General features: G+C 46.0%; 1 protein-coding gene across 2 annotated transcripts in view; it reads left to right on the top strand.

Annotated features, from left to right (window-relative positions):
• Positions 1-4,389: 4,389 nt before the first annotated feature.
• The window catches only part of PAMR1 (peptidase domain containing associated with muscle regeneration 1), a 58,441-nt gene continuing 40,436 nt past the window's right edge, over positions 4,390-22,394 (top strand). Inside the window, exons 1-3 of one of the 2 annotated variants that reach the window (XM_074584270.1) lie at positions 4,390-4,814; positions 16,758-16,934; positions 17,696-17,824. In XM_074584270.1, coding sequence (XP_074440371.1) covers positions 4,742-4,814; positions 16,758-16,934; positions 17,696-17,824 — 379 coding nt within the window. In that variant the 5' untranslated portion in view covers positions 4,390-4,741. The remainder of the gene's footprint in view (positions 4,815-16,757; positions 16,935-17,695; positions 17,825-22,394) is intronic. The other variant, XM_074584271.1, reaches the window with a different exon arrangement.

Raw genomic sequence — 22,394 nt, 5'->3', positions numbered from 1 at the left:
GCAGAATCTCTGGAGCTTTGGAAGATCATTAGGAGTGTCTGGGATGGAATCATCTGAGCAGAAGTCACAAAAGAAGAAGAAAGTTTTCTAATAATGTTCCAGTAACAGAAACAAGAGATGTCATCAGTCTGTGAAAACAGGGGAAAATAAAAAGTTCACTAAAATTTCAAAGACTGAAAAAAAAGGCCTTCTGGCTCTGAGACAGTGATTTTATTTCAAGTCAAAATTGATTTTATTCAGAACTATACATTCATCCCTAATTATTCTTCACTGAGTCTTCTCAAGCAGGACAGTCCAGAGCTTCAAGTACCAAATGAGGGTGAGGGTACTGTGTTCCCTTCTTGACCCGCCACTGTTTCAGGATATGAACTTCAGCTCATCTCCCTGAATCTCAGTTTTTCCCCACTATAAAATGGTGGCATTCCTTCTGTTCTCGCAGACTGGACCACACAGTGTTTTCATGTCTCAGATTTGATGGCAGATTATTAGAAGTAAAAGTTAGTGGTATTAATTACACATTAATTTTTCACTCAGTGGTCAATTATTGATTATCACAGGGCTTGTTTTACTCTGGGTTGAAATGAATTGCTAGGTATTTTAAAATTACTATTAAAATAAACTCTATCAATATTTGCAGCACTCTGTTTTACAATTCAGTTTCAGTGGAATGTAATTTTTAAACCTGTACTTAAGTATGTTCAGCAATAAGGCAGATACAAACATTGCAACCAAATGCTACAGTGAGATTCCTCAGCAGCACAGACACACGGTTAAGAGCTTTTAGCTTTCTTTCATGGAGTATTACATACAGCCTGAAATATCTGGACAGTGCGATCTGCCTGGTTTGGTGCCTGCCTCTTATTAGGAATGTGAGAAGTCCATTCAGGAGCACTGTGTAAGTTGCCCAGAGTCATTCCTGGGGCTAAAGCTACATCCCACCAGACAACCTGTGTAAACAGGCCACGTGCAAATCTGTGGGATCATGGCTGAATTCACTTCTTTGGCTGCTGAGCCGTTCTCTGAGGAGGCAGTGGATTCACCAACTAAACTGATTTTGCAGAAATGCCAAGCTAAGTTAAGCACTGTAGAGTAACGCTGAGCGCAACTGTATTTCCTGGTGGCATAATTACCTTCCCTCAGAGACAAGAAAAACAAAAAGATATCATAGATCTATCAGTTTTCGCCTTCTTTAGCCCACTCCTCCATAAAACAGAAAGACCACTTTTCCACCCTAAAACAGAAGGTGTCCCTGCAGAGCTGCTCTTTGCACAGTCAAAGACACAACTTCAGCTACTCCATTTCTACCATGTTGAAAGTCTTGCCACAGGAACTGGCTCAAATAAACAAATATTTGTCGCCCTTGTGGGTATGTTTTCCCCAATGGTTCTGGCCTTTATGAGAAACCTAAGTATTAGGTCCTCTATATCTGGCCTTAATGCTCTGTTTCCCTGTGTCCAGTATCATTTGGAGCTCTGGGATTTCCCTTCACTTCACACACCAAAACCAGATTTTCTCTTACATCCTCATGAGGCTCCCCCTCAGAGATATCTGAGCCTCAGATATATGTAAGCCAACTTTCGGTCCAAAACGGACTTACTAGGTTAAATATCTTGTTTACTAGAAATAAGGGCTAGGAAATAAACTAATCATGATTCCACAGACATTAAAATAGTTTTGTGTTTCTTTGTGAAGAGGTAAGGGCTCCCCTTTTTCACTATTTTCATCTGGTCTGGGGGGCTTTGGTTTTTCTTCTTATTTTTTTTCCTCCTGCCACTGGCCAGCAATGACTTGTCAGAGGAACCCAAAGCTGGAATTATGAAAGAGTTTTGACCATATGTGCAAGTTATCAGGAAGGAGCAGGAGGCCACTAAAGCAGGATTTCAGGGCTCTGGGGCACAAGATACCCATCAAGGGCTCTGGGGCTCTGGCCTATAATAGGGCCCCGTGGGACTTGGAGAGCTTTGGGAGCCTCCTCCTGAGCTGCCAAGCACCCGGAGCACCAGCCAGGCTGGCTCAGCGAAGATGGCTCATACACCAGGATCAGCAGTCAAGCTTTAGTCTGCTTGTTAGGACTTCTGACTTCAGATTGCTACGGACTGTCATTGCAATGATTCCTGTGCCCAGGGAAAGATTTCCACTTGACAGCCTTGGTTTCTTCACCTTTTACAAAAGCTGTGAACATTTTGCCTGTGATGTCATAGGGGGAGAACAGGATCTACTATGAAATATAGGGGTGTGTGGAATTACTAAATTACTGTACGGGTGTCCCTGGCAAGGTGCTGGCAGTGGGGGCTGCAGGAGCTTCTGTGAAGAGAAGCCAGAGCTGCCCCATGCCCGATGTGGCTGGTTCCAGCCCGTTCCAAGCAGTTCCAACAGCCCTGTCACAGGGCACAGCCAAGCCCCTCAGCCAGGCTGGTGGCACCTCTGGGAAAGCCTGTTTAAGAAAGGGCAAAAACCACCAGACAGGCAGAGGAAGAGAGAAAAAAAGTGAGAAACAGTCCTGAAAACATTAAGGTCAGAGAAGGAGGAGGGGGAGGAGGTGCTCCAGGCAGAACAGGTATTCCCCCTGCAGCCCACAGAAAGCCCGCGCCCGAACAGATATCCACACCACAGCCCCTGGAGGACCCCACACCAGAGCAGGTGGGTATTTTCTGAAGGACTGAAGCCTGTGGATAGCCCATGCTGGACCAGGCCAAAAGTGTGAGAAGGAAGGAGCAGCAGAGAGGAGCTGCAATGGACTGATCGCAGCCGCAGTTCCCTGTCCCCCTGTACCCCTCGGCGGGGGGACACGTAGAGGAGTCAGGAGTGAAAGCGTGAAGTCTAGCCTGGGAAAGGCAGGGGAGAAAACATGTTGGTTTACTTTTCTTTTTTGTTTCTCACTATCTAAATCTATTTTACTTGTCAATAAATTGAGTCGAGTCTGCTTTGCCTGTGACAGTAACTGGTAACCAACTTCCTGTCTTTATCTTCACTGTACTGCTGAGAATGGGGGGGATGAGTGAGTGTCTGTGTGGGAGTTAGGCCCTTAGCCAAGGTTAACCCACCACAATTAATATCTATAGATCAACACTGAAATAGTTGAAAAAATGGTGTTTGAGAAGTGGAAACTATATGTTTATTGACTGATCATTACTGTATTTGCAGTTAGCATCGTTGCCACTGTTAGGAGCTATGCAAAAAGTCAAGCAGCAGCTGAGTGCAAAATGTCCTTCGAGTTATGTTATGTTGACATGTTGACATGTTCTGAATAGCACTATGTGCCATAATGGTTAAAATCTTGGCATCTATCTCAAGTCTTCCTATATTAGTATTCTCAATGGTGGGTTCGCATCAGTGTTAAGAGATTTAGAGAAAAAAGACAATCATGAATACTTTGGTATTGTTTTGTATGGAAGGCGCACAAACACGAGGAAGACTGTTCACAGTTAAAAGTCAATAGGTTGGTAGACGGACAAGCATAACCTAAAGAGATGTCTGGATAAAGGAATTCACGCTGTGAAAGACCACCTGAAGGTGTAATGGATTTTCCACTGCAGTAAACTACTCATGGTTTCCATTGGCTACTGCTCTCAAATTTTTGAGGTTGCTCAACATGTCTAAGAGCTTTACAAACAGCTGTAGGTATTTGTTAAAGCTTTTTGAGATACTTGAGTTTCTACTCCAAAGCAAGTGCCAATATTCCAGTTTTTCCCCCTCACAGTATATGCAAATTTTGAAAACTTGTTACAGAAAATAACAAGAAATCAGAAAGTCTGATTTAGAACTATGAAACATTTGTTTTGAATAGTATTGAAAAATTGTGCAAGAAAATAATTAAAAAAAGTATACTGCTATGAAATGTGGGCTGAAGACCAGATAAGATCAGTAGCATGTGCTAATAGAAAAGGCAAACCAAAATATGATACAGAGATAAAATCCAAATTAAATGGTCTTTGTCTGGATTGAACAGTTCCTCAATATCAACATGTTCCGACAAAACATTTCAATATTGCCAAAATTGCAATTCCTGGCAGAAATGGACTCCGTAAGAATGTTTTGACTAGCTCAAGTGCGTGTATGCCAAGTGATTCCTTTTGTGTTTTGTGGTTTTCATCCACTGTGGAGCAAACTTTTAGTAAGCCTCCTTCATTCATCTGCCCCACCATAGAAATGCACGTCTATTTTAAGCACATTGTGAAGTGGAACAGGTCACTCGGCCAGGCTGCCTGCCCGGTCACAGGAGCATGGGCCAAGAATCCCTCTCTACACCCACCTCATGCCCAGCCCCACCATCAGGGGAAGCACCTCCGGGAGGCATCAACCCCTGCAAGCCCAAAGGGAGCATGTAGAAAGTGCCTCCTTCTGGAGACGTCCGTAACTTCAGCTCACCCACAGCAACCGGGATGACTCATACAAATAGATATTCGCATTTCTGTTTCTTCCTCCTCTATGATACCTTTCTTTCTGAGATGAAAATCGCTATCTCAGAGCTGAGCACTGAGCCAATAAACCCATCAGGAAACAGATCGGCTGCCAGAGTCCAGAAAGGGTTAAGGCAGCAGTTGGAGAGGTTTGGGGTGACGTCGTGCTTCTGGACGCCTGAGAAGTCTCTTGAAGGTAGTTCCCCTCTGGTGAGGATGAGAGCGAGCTGAGGTCTGAAATCCGAGATCCCTTGCAGCCTGGAGCTGGTGAGGTCCCAGTAAAAGCTGTTTGCCTGCTCTCCCTTCCCAAGCAGTCACATCGCTGCACCGGCCTGGGCAGTATGGAGCGAGCCCCCTGGACACATGTAGGACTCACTCTCCTCCAGTTCCTGCTCATCTCCTGCTTGCCAAGAGGTACAGTAAGTGAGCGTGTGCGTTACCGGCACGGACGAATGAGTCTCTTTCCTTCAGTGTGGTCACAGGGTTTTGATCTCATGTGCTGCCAGGGAAGCAGAGAGATCTGCAGGGATGGTAATAATAGAAAGAAGGGGCTCTGTTTTATTTATTTTTTTCTTGCCGGCATGGAGTGTGTGTGGGGGAGGTTTGCCCAGGGATGAATTCCAGGAAAACTTAATAGCCTTAAAGAGAAACAACTGGCTGGATTTGTTTGCCAATGGCCATCAAGAAAATGGTATGCAATCACTTCATTTACTACTGCTTTTTTTTTCTCTCAACACTCAGTGCTAAGGAAATGATGATAAAAAGAGGCATTTAAGTCTCTGAATTGTAAAGCGCAATTTGTTTAGTTTGGCAAGACAGACTTTCCTCTCCAGCCCCAACACCAAAAATGAAGGCAAGGAAGGAAAAAAGTGAAGGAAAAAAAGAAAACAAAAGCCACGCATTGTTTCCAATCTGAGCTTTAGTTCTGCCAATATTATTCTTTCGAAGGGGAAGCCTTGTTAAAGCAGAACGATCTTTTTTATACTCAAGCCTTGCTCTAGTTTCTGCTGAACCAGCATGTATGCTTACTTCTTGATAAGGTTAAGCAAAAAGCATTTGCTGTTGAGTGCAAATTTGCTGTTGTTATGGCCACGAATGCGGTCTGTTTACACCTGGAGGTGGCTGAAGCTGCTTGCAGTAGCTTGCTGTCAGCATCGCAGGCTGCTTTCTTGGGAGTTGCAGCCCTAAGGACTGGGAGGTGAGGTGCCCTCAAATCACTTACACTTCAAGCTGCCACAGATTGTGGCTCTCCTCGCAAGGTAGGCACCTCTTACCAGGGGAGCCGTCAGGTATGCAGGCCCTCTGATTGCAATGGCTATAAATAATCAGTGTCAAGGACGGCACTTCAGAGTCTGCCTCTCCAGGGGCCACAGCAGAGGGTCTGCCTGCCTCTGCAGTGTCCTTCCCTGCCAGCCCCTCAGGGCCTAGCGTGCAGGTGACAGGTGGTGACCAGGGACATCTGCCCATCAGGCTGGCCACCAGCACCTGCAACTGTACTGGGGGACTAAACTCCTGACAAAGTTTCCCCCTGGGGCACGAGCACAGACAGTTTCTCCACACTTTTGTCCCACCTGAACTGACTTGTGCCCATGGTGGCTTGTCCACAGCCATGTGCCACCTTGCACACTGGCCAGGCAAGGTGGCTCCATGACACCTGCCTTAGCGGCACAGAAATAGCCCTGCTGGTGGCAAAGCAGCCCTAGGCATGGGCTGTCAGCTGTAGCTAGGTGGGAAACAAATCTCTCTTGCTGTGGGGGCAGCACATCTCTTTCATGACAAGAAGCTGGCCCGCAGAGCAGGCAGGCACTGGACTGCTAGGAGCCCACTCGGAAGCAGTGATGAGGGGAGGCAGGAGGAGGGACGATGATGGGCAATAGGACCTGAGGGCTGTGGGTCTGCGAGCTTGGGAGGGAGGATGCTGGTCCCCTCCAATATCAGTTCCTCATGTGCCAGGAACAGTGCAAGAAGGGCCTGGGGGACACATGGAAAAAAGCTGTCCCCTTCAATCCCTCTCCTTCCTCCTCGTGCCTCCCTTGGCCTGCTGCTGGTGGAGGGGTGGCACAGGCACTTGCCCAGCACACAGCTGGCAGCATGAGGAGGGGACTAGGAGCTCCCCTCCAGCAGTGGTGGGAGGGGCATTCAGAGTCAGGGTAGCAATTCAAAAGTGCTGTGGCCTTAGCATGTCAGGGCAGGTTGGAAAATAACATTTTGCCTCCTCCCCACAGATGTATCCAATTTTTATCCATATTTATCACACCCAGTTGCACAGGGCCTGCCTCAAGAGTTGGGGGCAGGAGTTGGGGAGGTCTGGGAATTGATTTTGGAATAAACTTGAAGTGCAAGTGACTCATATTTCCTTAAAAATATATGTGTGTTTCTGCCTATCTAAACCCTTCCCAACCTCTCTTCCCCTCCCCCTCCAGCCTCTGTCTAGAGAAGTGAAGGCCAGATGCACTCAGACGCATCCAGATGCATTCAATCTTAGCAAATGGGTTACTTCAGTTCACATGTTTAGGTTCCTAGCATGGACAATGGGAAAGAGACTTGCTTTTTATTTTGGACAAAAGCTGAAGTTCCTCACTCTTGACCCCAAGGTCACCTCAAGGGCACTCCCAGGAGTCCCTGCAAGCCTGCTGGTGCCCAGGATTTGGCTTTCCATCACCTCAGAGGGAGCCCTCACCACTGCAGCGCCGTGCAGGTGCTGCTGGCAGCATGAGCTCCCTTGGGGTCATGGATGCACCTCTCCTTCCTGCAGGACCAGAGTGCAGGGGCATACAGGGAGGGAGGCCACAGGGCAGGGTGGCAAGCTATCAGCAGGGACGGAGGGCTGGCAGCCTAAGGGTATCTGCAGTCCTTGGTTAGGGCTGGACTACACACCCCGGAGGAGCTGCGAGGAGTAACATTTGAGATGCAGGCTCAGGGGTTTTGCTCCTGTCTGTGTGGACTACTTCTATCTGGGCAACATGAACTGCAAATAAACCGCCAATATGTTCCCAGGTCTCACACCATTACAGCAAGCAAGCACTCAAGATGGGTCCAGCACCACTCCTCCATGTTTATAACACAAGCACATTTTCATGTTATGTGGTCATGAATTTCAATACCGTTGCTGCTGCTTCTCCACAGATGCCCAAATATTCTCCCCTATTGCAGAAGTCCGGCTTTGCCCCCCAGACCCTATTAGCAATGGCTGGGCTCTCTAACATCATTGATGTTGTCACTAACTCAAAAGTGCTACATTCATTACCTGTTCCTGTTCCTTGTCTTGCAGCACAGAGAAAACAAAATCACTTCCTGATCACACTAGTATAATTTTTCCAGCCGGAATAAACTCCTCTATCCCAGAAAGAAATCAAGGCCTGAAGGGTAATGTGACAATCTCTGAGTTTTAGCCTTGCCCTTATCCTGTCACAGCCCTTCTCGGATAAAAACACAAGGCCACAGTGCTGATAATAAGATCACAAATGCCAGCTCAAAATTATAGAGAAGAAACCGAAGGAGGGGGATGTTTAGGGCAGACTTCTTCAGGTTGCTTTAGATGCTAAAAACATCTTGGCTAGTGGCACAGATGGCCTGTAATTTAAATCCAACTATGACAAAAAGAGAGAGTAAAAGGAAGCTGTGTGGTGTTTTGAAGGCAAGGGGAAGATGCATGCAGAGGAGAACGGGGTTTAAACTGGAACTGGGTCTGAAATGTGGTGAAAGCATGAACACACGATGCAGCTCTCTGGGCCCGTGGCTCAACCAGCCTGTGCCTAAAGGGAAAGGAGGGGATATAAGGGCATCTTGGTACAAGGCAATGGGGAAAGGAGTAGAGTTTTTGATTCCGGAGGTTTGGAGTATGCCTCTATTTTGCATGTTACAGCTTACCATCAGGGAACAAGGGCTGCTGAAATGTAGGGAGAAAGGGAATGGGAAGTTTCCAATAGGAGCGAGCATCCTACCCTAGAGCTACCTGTCAGTACTCTCTGCAGCAGTGGGTAGAGCAGCCAAGAGGAGGGGCTGCAGGGCACGCAGGTTTATTGAAAGTGGAAAATGGCAGGAATGACGCAACCGGTTGGGCATCACAACTGAGGCAATGTTGGCTGAGGGGCAGTGGGATTACTGAGGCTTTAACAGTCTTAGAACGACCAAATTGACAATCCTGTTTTCAGTTAAGACTGGAAACAGAAAATCCTAGAGCTATTTGTGTTAATGCTGGTGTTGCATTAATCCACCGTCATACAGCTTAGATGGGCAAAGTCTAGACCTCACAAAGAGGAAGCACAATTTTTATTTGGCTTTCCTTTTACTTACACCAAGATACTTGATTTTTAACATGGACACAGCAAAATGAGGCAGTGTGGAGAGAGATACAAGCTTTGGAAGTCACATGGGAAATCCTGTTAAGGACCTGATGGAGACCTCAGAAATAATTTTTTTATTGAACTAATAATTTTTCTCTCCTTGCAGGAGAAGTGTTGTGAGTTTATGATTTGATTGTCATAGCATAGCTAAGAATAGAAGCTTACAAATGTAAAAAAGGCACTACTGTAAAAGCACAATGAAGCAAACCTATGGCCTATCAGGAACAACATCAGGACTATTTATTTCTGAATTTATATCTACTAAACACTACATGACAACAGGAAACCTGGAATAAAGACCCTCCTATTTGAAAACATTAGGCAGACCGGAATTCCTGAATCAAAGGAGAATGTGCATTAAGATTTTTTTCTCTGTGAAAAATGATCTGAATTGTTAAAAAGGTAGAGCTTAAGACAAGAGTGGCCTTATCCAGCAGAGCACGGTTGTACTTACACTAGACAGGTTTTCAATGCACTTCTTAAACAGAATATATTTTCTGTAGTAGCTTAGTCTGCTTTCAACACAATCCTGCACTTGGCACTTAAAAAGGACAGTTGAGTTAATGCACATTTATTAAGTGGACACATTCACCTTAGTAGAGTAGATTTCCCCCTGTGTTCATCCACTGGTTTTGATTTTTTAAAATAGAATTCCTTTTCTTCCCCTCTCCCCGCCCCCCCCCCAACTCCTACTGCTGTGTGAAAGCATACACTAATGGCCAGGAAAGGATGCTAATGGACTCTCTAGGAGAAGCAGTCTAATTATGCAGCAAAGGTCTGCAACCCATAAAGAAAACACACCGAGTAAAACTAAAACGGGGATGTATTTTAGCTCCTCCTTTAATTATCCCAGCTGCTAAAAAGAATAATAGGTACATGATTTCTAAAGAGAAGCAAGTGTTTTTAGAGACAGCATTATCCCTTCCATCCTATTAACACATCTATTAGGAAAAAAGGCACAATTTGCACAATAGGTTATCTGAGGCAAAAAGAGGTTAAGAAACCTGCAGTTTCCTTCATTGTTAATGGTTTGGGGTACACCGTTTTCCAAGAGCCCCAGTAAATGCATCTTAAAGGGAACAAACCTTCCCTTCCAAAGTCTATTTCTCCGGGCCCTAGTGAAATCAAAGAAGAGTCTTACTATTCATCACAATAGAGAGTCAGTTTCACCCAATATGTTTCTCATTTCCAGCTGACAAATTCTAGATCTCCTGTGTGCTCAGAGTTCTTGTTGTTAATGTTAACGTCCACACACATGATACCTATGGGCTGGGGCCCAGCTTTCATATCCATGCAATGACAGTAGAGCTGAGTAAGAAAGGAGCAGGATAAAACAGTAATAAACAGGAGACAGACCTAAAGAAAATGTTAGCTATTACTAGATTTCACCTCTGTTGGAGCTATTTTTTCTTTAAATGAGAAAGCTTCATTTCAAAATTATTACATGGCCCAACACGCCCTAATAAGAGCCTTAAGATATTTGCTCCTTCAAAATCAAGTGCTCGTTTCTTCTGCAGAAGGCAGTAATTGTTATTGAGCATCATGCTTAAAAATTAAAATACAATCAATTAAAAAGGGGCATATTCTCATCAGAGGAATATGGACTGGTTGAATAATCACTTTGAAAAAGCCATACTCTATCGATTCTAATTTTAGAGACATATCTGTTCATATCTGCTTTTATTTACAATGCACTGTTAATTCGTACAGCACTTTTCAAAGCAATTTGAAATAATGCTTCTTTGAGCCTAAGTAATGTCTTACCAATGTGCTGATGGATAAATTGAGGCAGGGAAGGAGAACTCATTTTTGCAGGATAACAGAATGGACTTGTAGGATGGCAAGTTACATCAGTTTAGACCAAGATATGGATGTCCTTATAAAGCACTTTCTTTCATCTTTCAGGAGTTATGATAAATATATACATCCCTCAGGGTCCTAAGGTGCTCTTACTTTTGGAGGGCTGTAGAGCACATGTAGGTTGTAAATTTTTTCCGCCCCCAAGGACAGATGGAGATGGCAAACTGTTTTTCTGCTGCATCAGTCCTCTGATCCCTCCACATAGCAACTAATGGCAGCACAAAGATAGAAGTGGGTATGGGAAGCCAGGGAGAGAAAGGAGGAAGGTGTCCCATCTCAGCAGCAGCATGGGCCTATATCGGCTTGAAGTGACTTGCAGCCTAAAACAGTCATTCTTCCAAAGAAGTGTTAATTGGTGTAATCAGGCTTGCTTCAATTTACCTTAGTTATTAGCCTTATAATTTTCCCAGCTCTCAGACCTTTGGAACAGAAATCCCCTTTCTTTCTAGCAAGGTATCTATGACTGACAAATTCACCATGGCAAAGTGTGCTGAAGCTGAAGTTTTACCATGATGAGCTGCCTAACCCACCCCTGAGGCAGCAATGTGCTTGTGAATTTGTTCCCGAATCACCAAAGCTTTAAGCCTGACCTAGTAAGATAAACCAAAATTGAAGTTGGTTTACTTGAATATCCCAAGGTACAAACTGCAGTTGGTTAGAAGCTCACTAATATGCAGATCACACTTTATTTGTTTCCACGCCCTCAAACCCTTGCTCACAGGTTCCCCATAAACAACCTCCCTGAAAATGAAAGCTAATAACTCACTACGTTCTCCACCACTGTCTTACATTTTATCTACATGAAGGGTCTCTCTTCCTCTTCCCTTATTTCTTTTTTCTTTATATGGCTGATGAACCTTTTGCTATTATTTTAATTTCCTTTGGAAGGTCAAACTCAGCTTGGCTTTTGGCAGTTTTTCCTTTGTTCCTGAGCTCTAAGGCATAGCTTGTTATGATGATCAGTCTGTTTTTCCATCCCTGATAGGTCTCTGCTTTTCCCTTGACTGGGCTCATTGTATATGCCACAGGATTCATCACTATCCTTTCCAGCAAACCTTGTAGCGAATAGAACTAGTGCTTTAAGATGGTTTATCCTTGCAGCTATTTTTTATTACTTGGGCATGCTTTTTAAACTCAGTGGCATAAGAACAAGTAACACGTTTCCAGTCTTCAGGGTGAGTGCTAGTGGAGCCTTCACTTATCTTACAAGGAGACTTCTGTCTTTTCAGAATGGTGCAGTAAAAACTAGCCTTTTGGAAGGTTGCATTTCCACTCAATTTCAAACAGTGTTCCTGTCAAACTTCCGTCATGAACCTTCCCAAGTACTAACAGAAGAATTTCTTGTGTGGTTTTTATCACCTCATTTTCTGAAGTCCTACAGTTTGGAACAGGAAAGTATTTGAGGTTTAGTGAGGATGGAGATGGCTGAGTCATATGTGTGCCCAGACAATGAGGGTGATAGTAAAAACAGACACACTTGTGTCAGGGAGATGATGACCACATTGCTAACTGTTCAAGCCCCCCTGCTGCACACCAGGCTGACCAAGCACACCTTGGCCAAGAAAGTCAGCACATTTTGAAAAGGTGAAGCAAAAATAAGAAGTTAAAAGGGAATTCTGGGCCAGAGAAATTGAGGGATGTGGGTGAGCCTGGCAAGTCAAATCAGAGCTAGATTTGCTGCAACTTTGTAAAGTGAATGACAGCAGAAGCTTGATAGTCCATCAGATTAAAACTATTTACCCTTCAAGCTATTGCAGCACCAGGAATAACTTACTTGCACTCCTTCCCTTCACTGGCTTCTGCACGTTCGTGGTACAGAGGCAGGCAGACAAGCATCACTTTTAAAAATGCAAAAACACTGATTCAAGTCAAAACCAAGAGCAAACGCTTTGCCTTTGCAGTTTTGAGGATCTGTGGAGAAACTGAAGTCCTGTTACTGACAGGGGAAGTCAGTAAGCATTAAACTACTCAGCAAATTGGCTGTGCGTTTCATTCGGTGCCAGCTTCTCTGTAGATGTTCTTCACGTCTGCTTTTCAGCACCTCAGCTCCCAGTGCACGCTCAGTGGAGACCAGAGCAGGATCAGCCGTCTGTGTGGAGGGGTCCCATGTGGTCCTGCTGTATCTTCTCCTTGCTGCGACTTACCACCCATGCACAGGTCTTAACAGAGGAAGCTCAGGGCCCACCTGTTAGTGAGGAGGGCTCCCCAAAGTGAGGAGCCTTTGGCTCCTCCAAAGCCCTAGCTCACCACTGGGGAGCAGGGGAGATGGCAGCATCGCTTTGGTGAATTGCCATCACTGTAACTCAACCCTCGGAGTGATGCTGCAAACACGGAGGACGTTGATTGGAAACATCCCTTCCTACTGCTGTCTTACAAAATCCATCACTGAGAGACTTGAGGATCTGAAATGTGCTACAGGGAGTAGGCAGTCTCGCTAGGTGCAGATGTCGGCAAAAAGTATGAATGTGTTGCCATCTGAACCTGGAAACGCATGAGAATTACCAGCCACCCATGTATGCCTCAGTCTTCGTCTCCCACCTCACTTGTCCCTCAGGGTGGACTGAAGGCATTGGGTGAAATGTTGTGGTGTGCTCTGCCAGGCTCCTGAGCCAAGATGGTGTTCCCTCTAGCACCTCCCCAGAGGTTTGTGTCTGTTCCCAACACAGACATTTCTTGCTTGGTTTCCATGGTCTTGAGTTGCTTCCATGTGTGCTTTTTATGCCTAGATTTAATGAGCTTTTCTTCCATGATTAAAATCCCCTAAATTAATTACCGGTTTATTTGCCTGTCTAGAGACTTGTTTGTTCTTTTCAGCTAAATATTTTGCATGGGTTGTCAAGCAGCTTCTTCCTGCTTCTCCCAAAATAAAGTAAAGCCACTTTCTGGACTATGTTTGATGCTGGGAGATGCAGCCACTGTCTACAAGCCAGGCTGCCTGCTTTGGAGGATTATCAAAGTCCAGCTCACAAAGCACCCCGCAATTATCTCTGCCACAGCTGGCCAAGGCCTGGCTTACAGTATTTTAGTCAGTCAATAAATCTCTCCCTGCTCTTCTCTGCCTCCTTCTCTTCTGTTGGGTTAATAATGGCCAAGTGTGGGTGTGGGGAGCTGCCAGCGGTTACCATTCCCCAAACGCACAAGGGGGAGCAGGGTTATGTCTCTTCCTCCCTGGAGTTCAGGCTAAGCTCGGTAACACAAACAAACATTCATTACACACGCTAGCGTCTCTGTGCATCAGCCTTTTAAACTTCTGAGGGAAAGATACTTATGCAAAACAAAAGGGATCCTGTCATTATTAGAGGTGCATAAAGTCTTCACACAAATTTCTTTAAAGAATAGCTTTTACAAAACTTCAGAATAATAGATTTAATGGTTTCTGTGAAGAAAATCCCAGAGAGGAACACTTAAAAAAAATCTCAAATCCACAAATTTCCTTGTCGAGGCTATATGTGTTGCCCAAACTGCAGCACCTGAGAACCTGAAAGGCAATTACATTGTCAGAAAACCAAAAGACAGTTTATTTTCATTGTCTTGGTTCAGACAAGGGCAAGAAGTGAGCAAACAGCATTTCTAGGAAGCAGCAAATGTATTTTTACATTCTTTAAGGGCCAAGATCTGCTGCTCCCATCTTAACATTAAATATTACCTTAAAGTCAACTTACGCTACAAATACACCCATTTGATTCACCAAGAATAAGTGTGGTATCTGTTTTTTGGCCCCACTGTGTACACAAGCTACACATGTAAAAATAAATATCTATAAGCAGACACACATTCCCTCTACACACAGACAAACACACGTGTAGTATTTTATGGAAGCATAGAGAAATTTAGGTTGAAAGGGACCTCTGGAGGTGACCTGGTCCAGCCCGTTTCTCAGAGTTGTGTTGTTAGCAGCCTTACCTTGCCAGGTTTTGAATTCCTGCAAGGATGGAGACATGCGTTAGTCACCCCAGTGCAACTTTGCCTGTGAACATTTGGATCATTTTACAGATAGCAATTTCTCTTGGGGAATTTATACATACAACCCAAATGGATATAGCTATTTTATTAATAAGCTTTAGCAATCTTGAGAGAAATTAGATTTCTAGCTTGAGTTGGGAAACATGAGAATTTGAAGGAAGCTTTGCAAAAGCTCCTGAGTGTTGAGCAGTTATTCATTACTTGGACTTTGAGGAATCCTCCTTCAACAAGAAGTGAGACCTCCACCCCCATACATCACAGAAAGAGCTATTTTCAGTCATGTATGGTGAGATGTGTCAAACTGAGTGTCAGTTCTAATAAGATAATTAGACACGTGTAATCAATTTGCTCTGGAATCTGAATCAGATACAGTTCATAGATAAATGGCTTCATTAAAAAAGAATAATAGCCATAGGTTAAGAAGTCCCAACTTGGCCAAGTTGATTGACTGCTGTTCTGGGAATTAGAAGGCATGAGTTTGATTCCTGGCTCTGCTGTTGTTTTTCTCTGGGACCTTGAGCAAAGTCACTTCACCTCCCTTGTTGCTTCAGTTTCCCATCTGGAAAAAGGACTTTGTAGGTCTACAGGCAAAAGGCTATATAATTGCTAAACACTAAGGCTATTTTTATGCAAGAATTTATTATTGGAATAAAAAATTACAGAACCTTACTGAATGACAGAGGTGGTTTTCTTTTTCTTTTTGGAATGATTATGGAGGCGAGGAGGGGGAACAGGGGAATAGTAAGGATTAGCACAAACCGCCTCCTGGTTTCCAAACTCAGAGTGGCAGTGGACTCTCCCCAGTCAGTACACCAGGCACAAGGGAAAGGCTCAGTTCTGAGGAGCATGAAGGGCTGAATTTCATTTCCCAGCCAAAAGGAAAAACAATAAGAAACAGTTTGGTGGTCACTTCTATATGTAGTCAGTAAATATCATTAGGAGAAAAGATAAGCTTCCAGGAACCAGGCTTCATGAGGTCATGAAGAATCAAGTGAGACAGTGGGGCAAGGTTCAATGGTAGGGAGCTCCAGCAGACACAGTAATTAGGTTATGAGGCGCAATGAAACAAAAAGCAGCAGTGTGAGAAGGGAGCCAGGTACAGTCACGGACAGGAGTGCTGCACCTTAGAGATGTATGGCTTGTTGCAATGACAAGGCAGCCCTGTTACTCAGAGTTTAAAACAAAAGGAAAAAGGATGTTACCTAACCACAATGAAAGAAAAAAAGAAAACAGGGGAGGAGAAAGGGAAGAAGAAAGAGACATCTCATTATGTTTCCTTCATGTCTCATCTTTCTAGTCTGCACTCTCTCTTTTTATCATCAAACTCCATAAAAGCACCCATCAGGTCTGTCAGCTGATTAGGAGACACACTGACAGCACTGTGCACTCATCAGATTTCATTTTGTAGAATTTAGTCAGGATGCTGTTGGAGAAAGATGGGATCTGCACTTACTGTGGCAGTCTGGAGTCACAATCTGAGGTCATTTCCTAAAAGGGCACTTCCAGCATAGCTTAAATATGATCATATGAGGTTATGCTAAATAATAAAAAGATATTAATAATGCTACCATATGAGAAATGCCAGAAAACCCAAACTTTTAAAATAATGAAAAATCTTGTTTCCTTTGGCAGTGAAGCCGAGTGTAACACTGCGTGCTTCTGAGTGAAAATAGGAAGTTAAACCAGCTAAAACCCAGCCTCAAAAGTGGCTTTTCCTCGTGGACGCTCTAGACTTCAAGAGTAGCAAATTCACAAACAGAAATACAACTAAAATATGCTGTTATAGTTTAAATAATCTATACTGCATATAAGGCTGTAAATCAATACTGCAATCTGAGTAAGAGATTCTCATGTGACGTCATCCTCTGTAGTTTTTTTAAACTATTTTTCTCACCACAGAAGTGGGAAGGCCTTGCAGTCAAAAGACTGACGTGAACATATTCCTTCCCTCTTTTCTGTTTGCCTCCTCTGGCTGGCACTGCAAAGCTGCCTGGGTGTCCTTTAGACACCCAAACCAAGCTAATGTTTTGGCCACATGTTACTATGTAGTTTAGGATTTCCTGGGCCAAAGACCTTGGCCAGCCTCATGCCACACATGATCTGACAATTGCTGAATAATAGATCCTGTCAATCCTCGGCAGATAATGGATTATTTCCGTGTGTCCCCCTCTCTGTTCCCTGCTTGCAGAGTACACAGTGATCAATGAAAACTGCCCAGGCGCCGAGTGGAATATCATGTGTCGGGAGTGCTGCGAATACGACCAAATTGAGTGCATCTGCCCAGGACAGAAAGAAAGAGTGGGCTACACAATCCCCTGCTGCAGGAACGAGGAGAACGAGTGTGACTCCTGCTTAATCCACCCAGGTATGCTTAGGGCCACACTGTGTTCACAGCAGATCTTTGGCCAAGGCATCAGCACATAATGGTAGCTGCTGGGCAGGGGAGCAGTGAGGGCAGGCACACCTCCCTGAGGCATGGGATTGCCCCACGTCTCCTCAGGAACTCCCTCTGTCATTCTGCTGACAGTAGCAAGACACTTGGCCAGGTGCCCGTGCAGCAGCTAGCATCATCGCCAGAAAAAAACCAACCACTTTCTACCAGCAGTGTTGTCCACAGGGTGTCTTGGACAGGCTTGGGAGCTGCCAAAGGGTGATGTTGCAGCTGGCTTCACACAAGGAATGTTTCATAGGTGCTCTGGGATGATCTGCATCCCCAAGCCAAGAAAGGAGAGATGACTTGGAACTCCGACTAGCAAGGAGGAAAGGGCAAAGTGAAAGGCAAGAGCAGGAGACAGGACCAGGTTAGAAGACATCAGAATCACTTAGGATAGGACTGAGTGGCACCAGCATCCACATTCAGACTCCTGAGAGAGGCGTTTACAGTCAGAGCAATGAGATTTAGAGCTTTGGGCGAGTCAGGCTGGGAGTTTGACTCCAAATTTCAGAGTCTGAACTGCCTAGGGTTTGGGGGTGGAGGTTGGGTACAGTTCACAGCGGGGAAGCTGTCAGCACCACAGCAGTCACTAACATCATTGGCATTTTTTGTGGGAAAGAGAGACAGGCTGCTCTTCTGCCCACAGGACAATCCACTTTGGCTTTCCTCTAATGCAGTGGCTCTCCTTTCAGGCTGCACCATTTTTGAGAACTGCAAGTCCTGTCGCAATGGCTCCTGGGGAGGGACACTTGACAACTTCTACATCAAGGGGATCTACTGTGCAGAGTGCAGAGCTGGCTGGTACGGAGGGGACTGCATGAGTAAGTGTCCTACATGGGCAGGGAGGCATGTCACAGATAGCGAGCAGTGGGACAAAGCCAGAGCCATGCTGTGCCTTTCCAGCTAGTCCTGTACGGTGAGTCTTTCAAGGGGCACAGGCAGGAGAGAGCTAACACGACCAGGCAGTAAGCAGATCTGCACTGGGGAAAACTTCTCTCCCAATGCTCATATGCTAAGGATTGACCTGGGCCCCAAATCACAGGAGGTTACGACCCTACTAAATTTCTGGTTTGTTTGGGTTTATTTTAAAACTTTTAACTACTGTGCCTCTGGAAATCTCCATTCTCAGCATTTCTTGGACATATTTCAGCATAACTGATTCCCCAGAGGCCTTCACCAAAGCATAAACATTTACAAGAGCAACCACTATATCAAAGGGCTTCTGCTCTGTCCTTCTTCAACCCCTGGGCTGCAGAACTAGCCCTGAGGAAGTCCCAGTGCTCTCTTCCTCCTTCGCACAGCTCCAATGCACTCCAAGGCAGCTCTGGAAAACAGTGTCTTGCAACTGCTAACAGTGCCGTGATGGACCAGGAGTGTTTCAGGCTCTGGTAGCAATATCTGAAGGTTTTTTTCCCAACAGCATACAAAAGCTCCTGCTTCTTGGATTTTGCTAAGCTTTTGGTCCCAATGCTATCTTTCAATTATGAATTCCATAAGCTAATTGGATGCAGTTTAAGACTAATATTTCCTTTACCAGTTTCCCACCGGTGAAGGTAGAGCCTTTCATCAACCCTCTTTCAATTTTTGTTGGCTGTCTCTTTGTTCACATTTCACTGAAAGGGATGAAAGCAGAGTCTGCTTTCCCTACTCTGTTCTGTCCATTATTCTACACACCTTAGTTTTGTCTCCTCTTAGTCACTGATTTTAAAGCAATGATTGAACCTGATTTCCCAACAAAGCCCATGACCATTCAGGAGGTGAAAGCAAAAAAAAAATAAAATCATTGCTTCAAATGGCAGAATATGAGGAATCAACGTTTCAGCAACAGGATTAACTCAACCTTGGTGCTTCAGAAATTGATAAACTTCCGAAAGTTGAATCCCTTGCAGTTTATGATGTGATTTCTAATAGCACTTTAAAGTCCAGTTTGCTCTGGGTTGATGCTAGAGCTCCCCTGGCACTTTTTACAAGAGCAGGGCCAAGAAAGAATCATTAGCCCATCCTTAGCTAATTAGCTTCCTCCTCTGCCCAAATAGATCCCTTACCTACAGTTTATTTCAGCCTGCTCTGCCAACTCGTTTTTTAAAGCAAATACACCCTCATGCTGTAGTCTGTTCTGACATTTTTGCAATACTGAACTTTTGCAGAGCTGTGTTTTTCCTACTCTCCTTCCTTGCTCTTTTGAGGGAAGCAGCGTGACACCGAGGATGTAGTCTCTTTTGTGTGGTTCTTTGGTACTTCAAAGGCATGGCAGGATGGGCAGATAGTGCTACTGTCTCTTCCACTCTTAAAGAGAAGCACAGGGGATAGCTGTGTTCCCAGCACACTCCTGAGTTCCCCTGCTCTGTCTCTCGTGGCTATCTCACTTTTGGCCTTAGCTCAGGCATGCAGAGGCTGCATGTCCATGCAGAGTGCTGGCCTGCAGGCTCACAGCTATGTGGCTTTGGGTCTGGAGGGTGGCCAGTGAGTAGCCTTCGAACGACGGCGCGCATTGGCTGCTGGAGCAGTAGATGTGCTAACACAACTCATTTCGGAGAGTGACAGCCATCTCTCTTTGCCACCTGGCAGGCAGGATCACATCTGGAACTTTGCAGCCTGCCCCAGGTGCCTTGCCAATGGGAGAGTGCCAATAAGTCTCAGAAACACAAGGCAGCGCAACCACAGTAACTGGGGGATGTAATCTGTCTACTTTATCCTATATTGCAAATGCCGGTGCCCTCTGCGAGCAAGTGCGCGGATGGCCCACAGGACCTGCACTGACCAAGCTGGTCGTTGTCACAAGCCGCACACAAAGCTTCACCCCACACCAGGTCGGCAGCTGCGGGGAGCAGTGTTGCCGCAGTGGCCAGAAAGGAGGACTCCCCCGGGCAGAGCTGTCCCCAGCTGAAGCTTCTTCCCCACGTTTTACCTTCTCCTGCCCAGCGAGGCCCGCGTCTACCCTGCCCTTGCGCCGAAAGCAATCGACCCGCAGACTGCACACTCCCCGCCCACACCTGAACGCTTTAGGGCGGTTGCCCAGAGCATGGGCCGGTGCGGAGGAGAGAGCCGGGGGTGTGGGCAAGCAGCCCCCGGGCTACCGGCAGGGCTCCGGGCCAACCCTCCGCCGCTGCCGCCCGGGGAGTGCCGGCCTTTGTCTCCCTCTCGCGGGGCGCGGCAGACGTTGCCGCGAAGCACCGGCCCCGGCCTCGGCCTCCTGCTCCCGGGGCCAAGTGCGCCGGGGCCGGCCAAGAGGGCGAGCAGGCACCCCACCAGCTCCATCCCTTCACTACCGGACCGCCGTAACAAAACACCCTGGGCACTGCACGGCACGGTCCGGACTCCCCTCCCGCCGCGCAGCCTCCGCCGCTCAGCCCTCCCGCCGCGCCATTTCCCTCAGGCGCCCCGGCCCGCCCGCAGGCGCCGCGCGGCACCGCTGCCAGGCGGGCGCTAGGTGGCGCACGGGGGCTCCGGAGGAGGACGCGCCCCCAGGCCCGCTCCTGTCAGACAGGTGGGGAAATGGCCGCGCGGGTAGGCACAAGGGGATAAGGGCCAGGGATGCAGGACGCAGCCGCGATTTAGCCTATGGGCAGGATTAATGCCTATTTAATACTGCAGTGGTGTGGGAGGGCAGCCGTGGGCAGGCCCTGGTTACCCCCAGGGGAGCCTGCAATTGTGAGGGCAGGGTGGGCCCTGGGAGCCGTTTCTGGGAATTGCCAGCAAAAATGGTGATGTGCCTGGAGGGCTGTGGCAAGGAAGTATCATGGGACAGCCCGCGCAGCCATCTAGTTTGTACTGTCTGCTGGCATAGCCAAACATATGGACATGGCTGAAAAACAGCCAAAAGACACCAGATCATTTGGTAAAAAGGGAAATGGTATAGGGTAGTCCAGAGGAATGTTATGAGGAAAAAGCACGCTGAATAGAGTTAATTGGGTACGGGGACATTTCCTAATGGGACTGTTTATTGGATTGGACTATCGTGCTCTAAAAGGCACATCAGAATCTAAAACTGGAAGAAAAATGACCCTGCAGGAACCATTCTTCTATACCCTACACTCCCAACAGCGTTTGTCAACCTCCGATTGTCACGTTGCTTCAGAACACCTACTTCATGCAGTCCCTGCGATGAACAACAGTACTTGTTGTTTTGAAGACTTTGCAAACATGAGTGTTTCACATGGCCAACAAGGAACAGGGATCAACAAGGCATGACAAGTGATAGCTGCCTTCCCGTATCAGCCTGTTTCTGAATACCAGTAACGTTTTTACTCTCATTCTCCTCTGTTCAGTCCTCTTGACCTTTGAAGGAGCCCCACATCGATGCTGTAGCACTTGAACAGCAGATAATGAGTTCTTACTGGAGGTCTCCTCAGGACATCTCCCTCCATCCCACTCCATGGGCTACAACTCAGAGGTCTCCTGAATTGTTTTCTTTTCTGTTACTAACAAGCCTTAGAGGAAATCTTACTGTGGTCCTGAAAGCCGCCTTTTTTCAGGAACAGGAACGGAACAAGGATGTCGACACTCTGCCAAAGTGGATTATTTTTTTGTAAATGAGGCAGAAATTGCCAGCATTTGTGTTTAGGATGTAAATTATTTTTGATAGCTTTCCAGGTCTCCTGCGGATTCAGAATGGGAAGAGAAAAGACTCCTTTTGATCAACAGATGATTGAACTCTTGGTCTGGGGAGTCAGCCTAACTTCTAGAAGGGCTAGAGATACAAGACTACAGATCTGATGTGATTGCAAAGGTGCTTCGTGTGGCGAAGGGCAGTAGATCTGAGAACTTTCTTTTGGAGGCGGTCATTGAATGGCTCCTTTTTAGCCTCTGAGCCACGTGCTTTGCTGGCCAAACCTTATTCCTTGGCACCAGTGTTCAGAGAGTTTGGGCTGTACAACTGCAAACAGAAACATGCATTTAGTATGCTGTGCACACAAGTATCTCATTGCACCAGTTCTTTGGCTTTCCTTTGTTAAATGCATCAGAAACTCAAAAGCCCTTCAGGATGAAAGGGTAACTTTCTTTGAGGTGGTCCAAGCTCCCTGTCAAACCATCTAAAGATTTCTAGCAGCTTTGTCTCAGGTTGTTATTGAGGCAGGAGCCAGCAGCAGCACAAGGTCCTGTTTCTTACTGTGGGAAGGAGCATTATCATGTGCACCACAGCGGATCCTGCTGTACTCACTGAATCCTAATATGGTTGTTGGGCACAGTCATTAATCCTTGCCTTTTACAGAGGGAACTAAGCGAGCCACAGAGAATGAAACACTTTTGAGGAACTCTTCTGAGCAGGATTTCTGTTTCCTTGGGTCCTGCTTAATTAAGGGTAACCGAGGGTAAATGAACAAAGAATATTTCATTTGAGCAACACATTCTTAAGAAGAAAGAGGAGTAATTGACCTGCAGTTTTCACGT

Source organism: Larus michahellis, chromosome 4, assembly GCF_964199755.1.
Source record: "Larus michahellis chromosome 4, bLarMic1.1, whole genome shotgun sequence".
Taxonomy (NCBI): domain Eukaryota; kingdom Metazoa; phylum Chordata; class Aves; order Charadriiformes; family Laridae; genus Larus; species Larus michahellis.
Note: the sequence above shows the minus strand (reverse complement) of the source record. Positions and strands in the feature narration are given on the sequence as shown.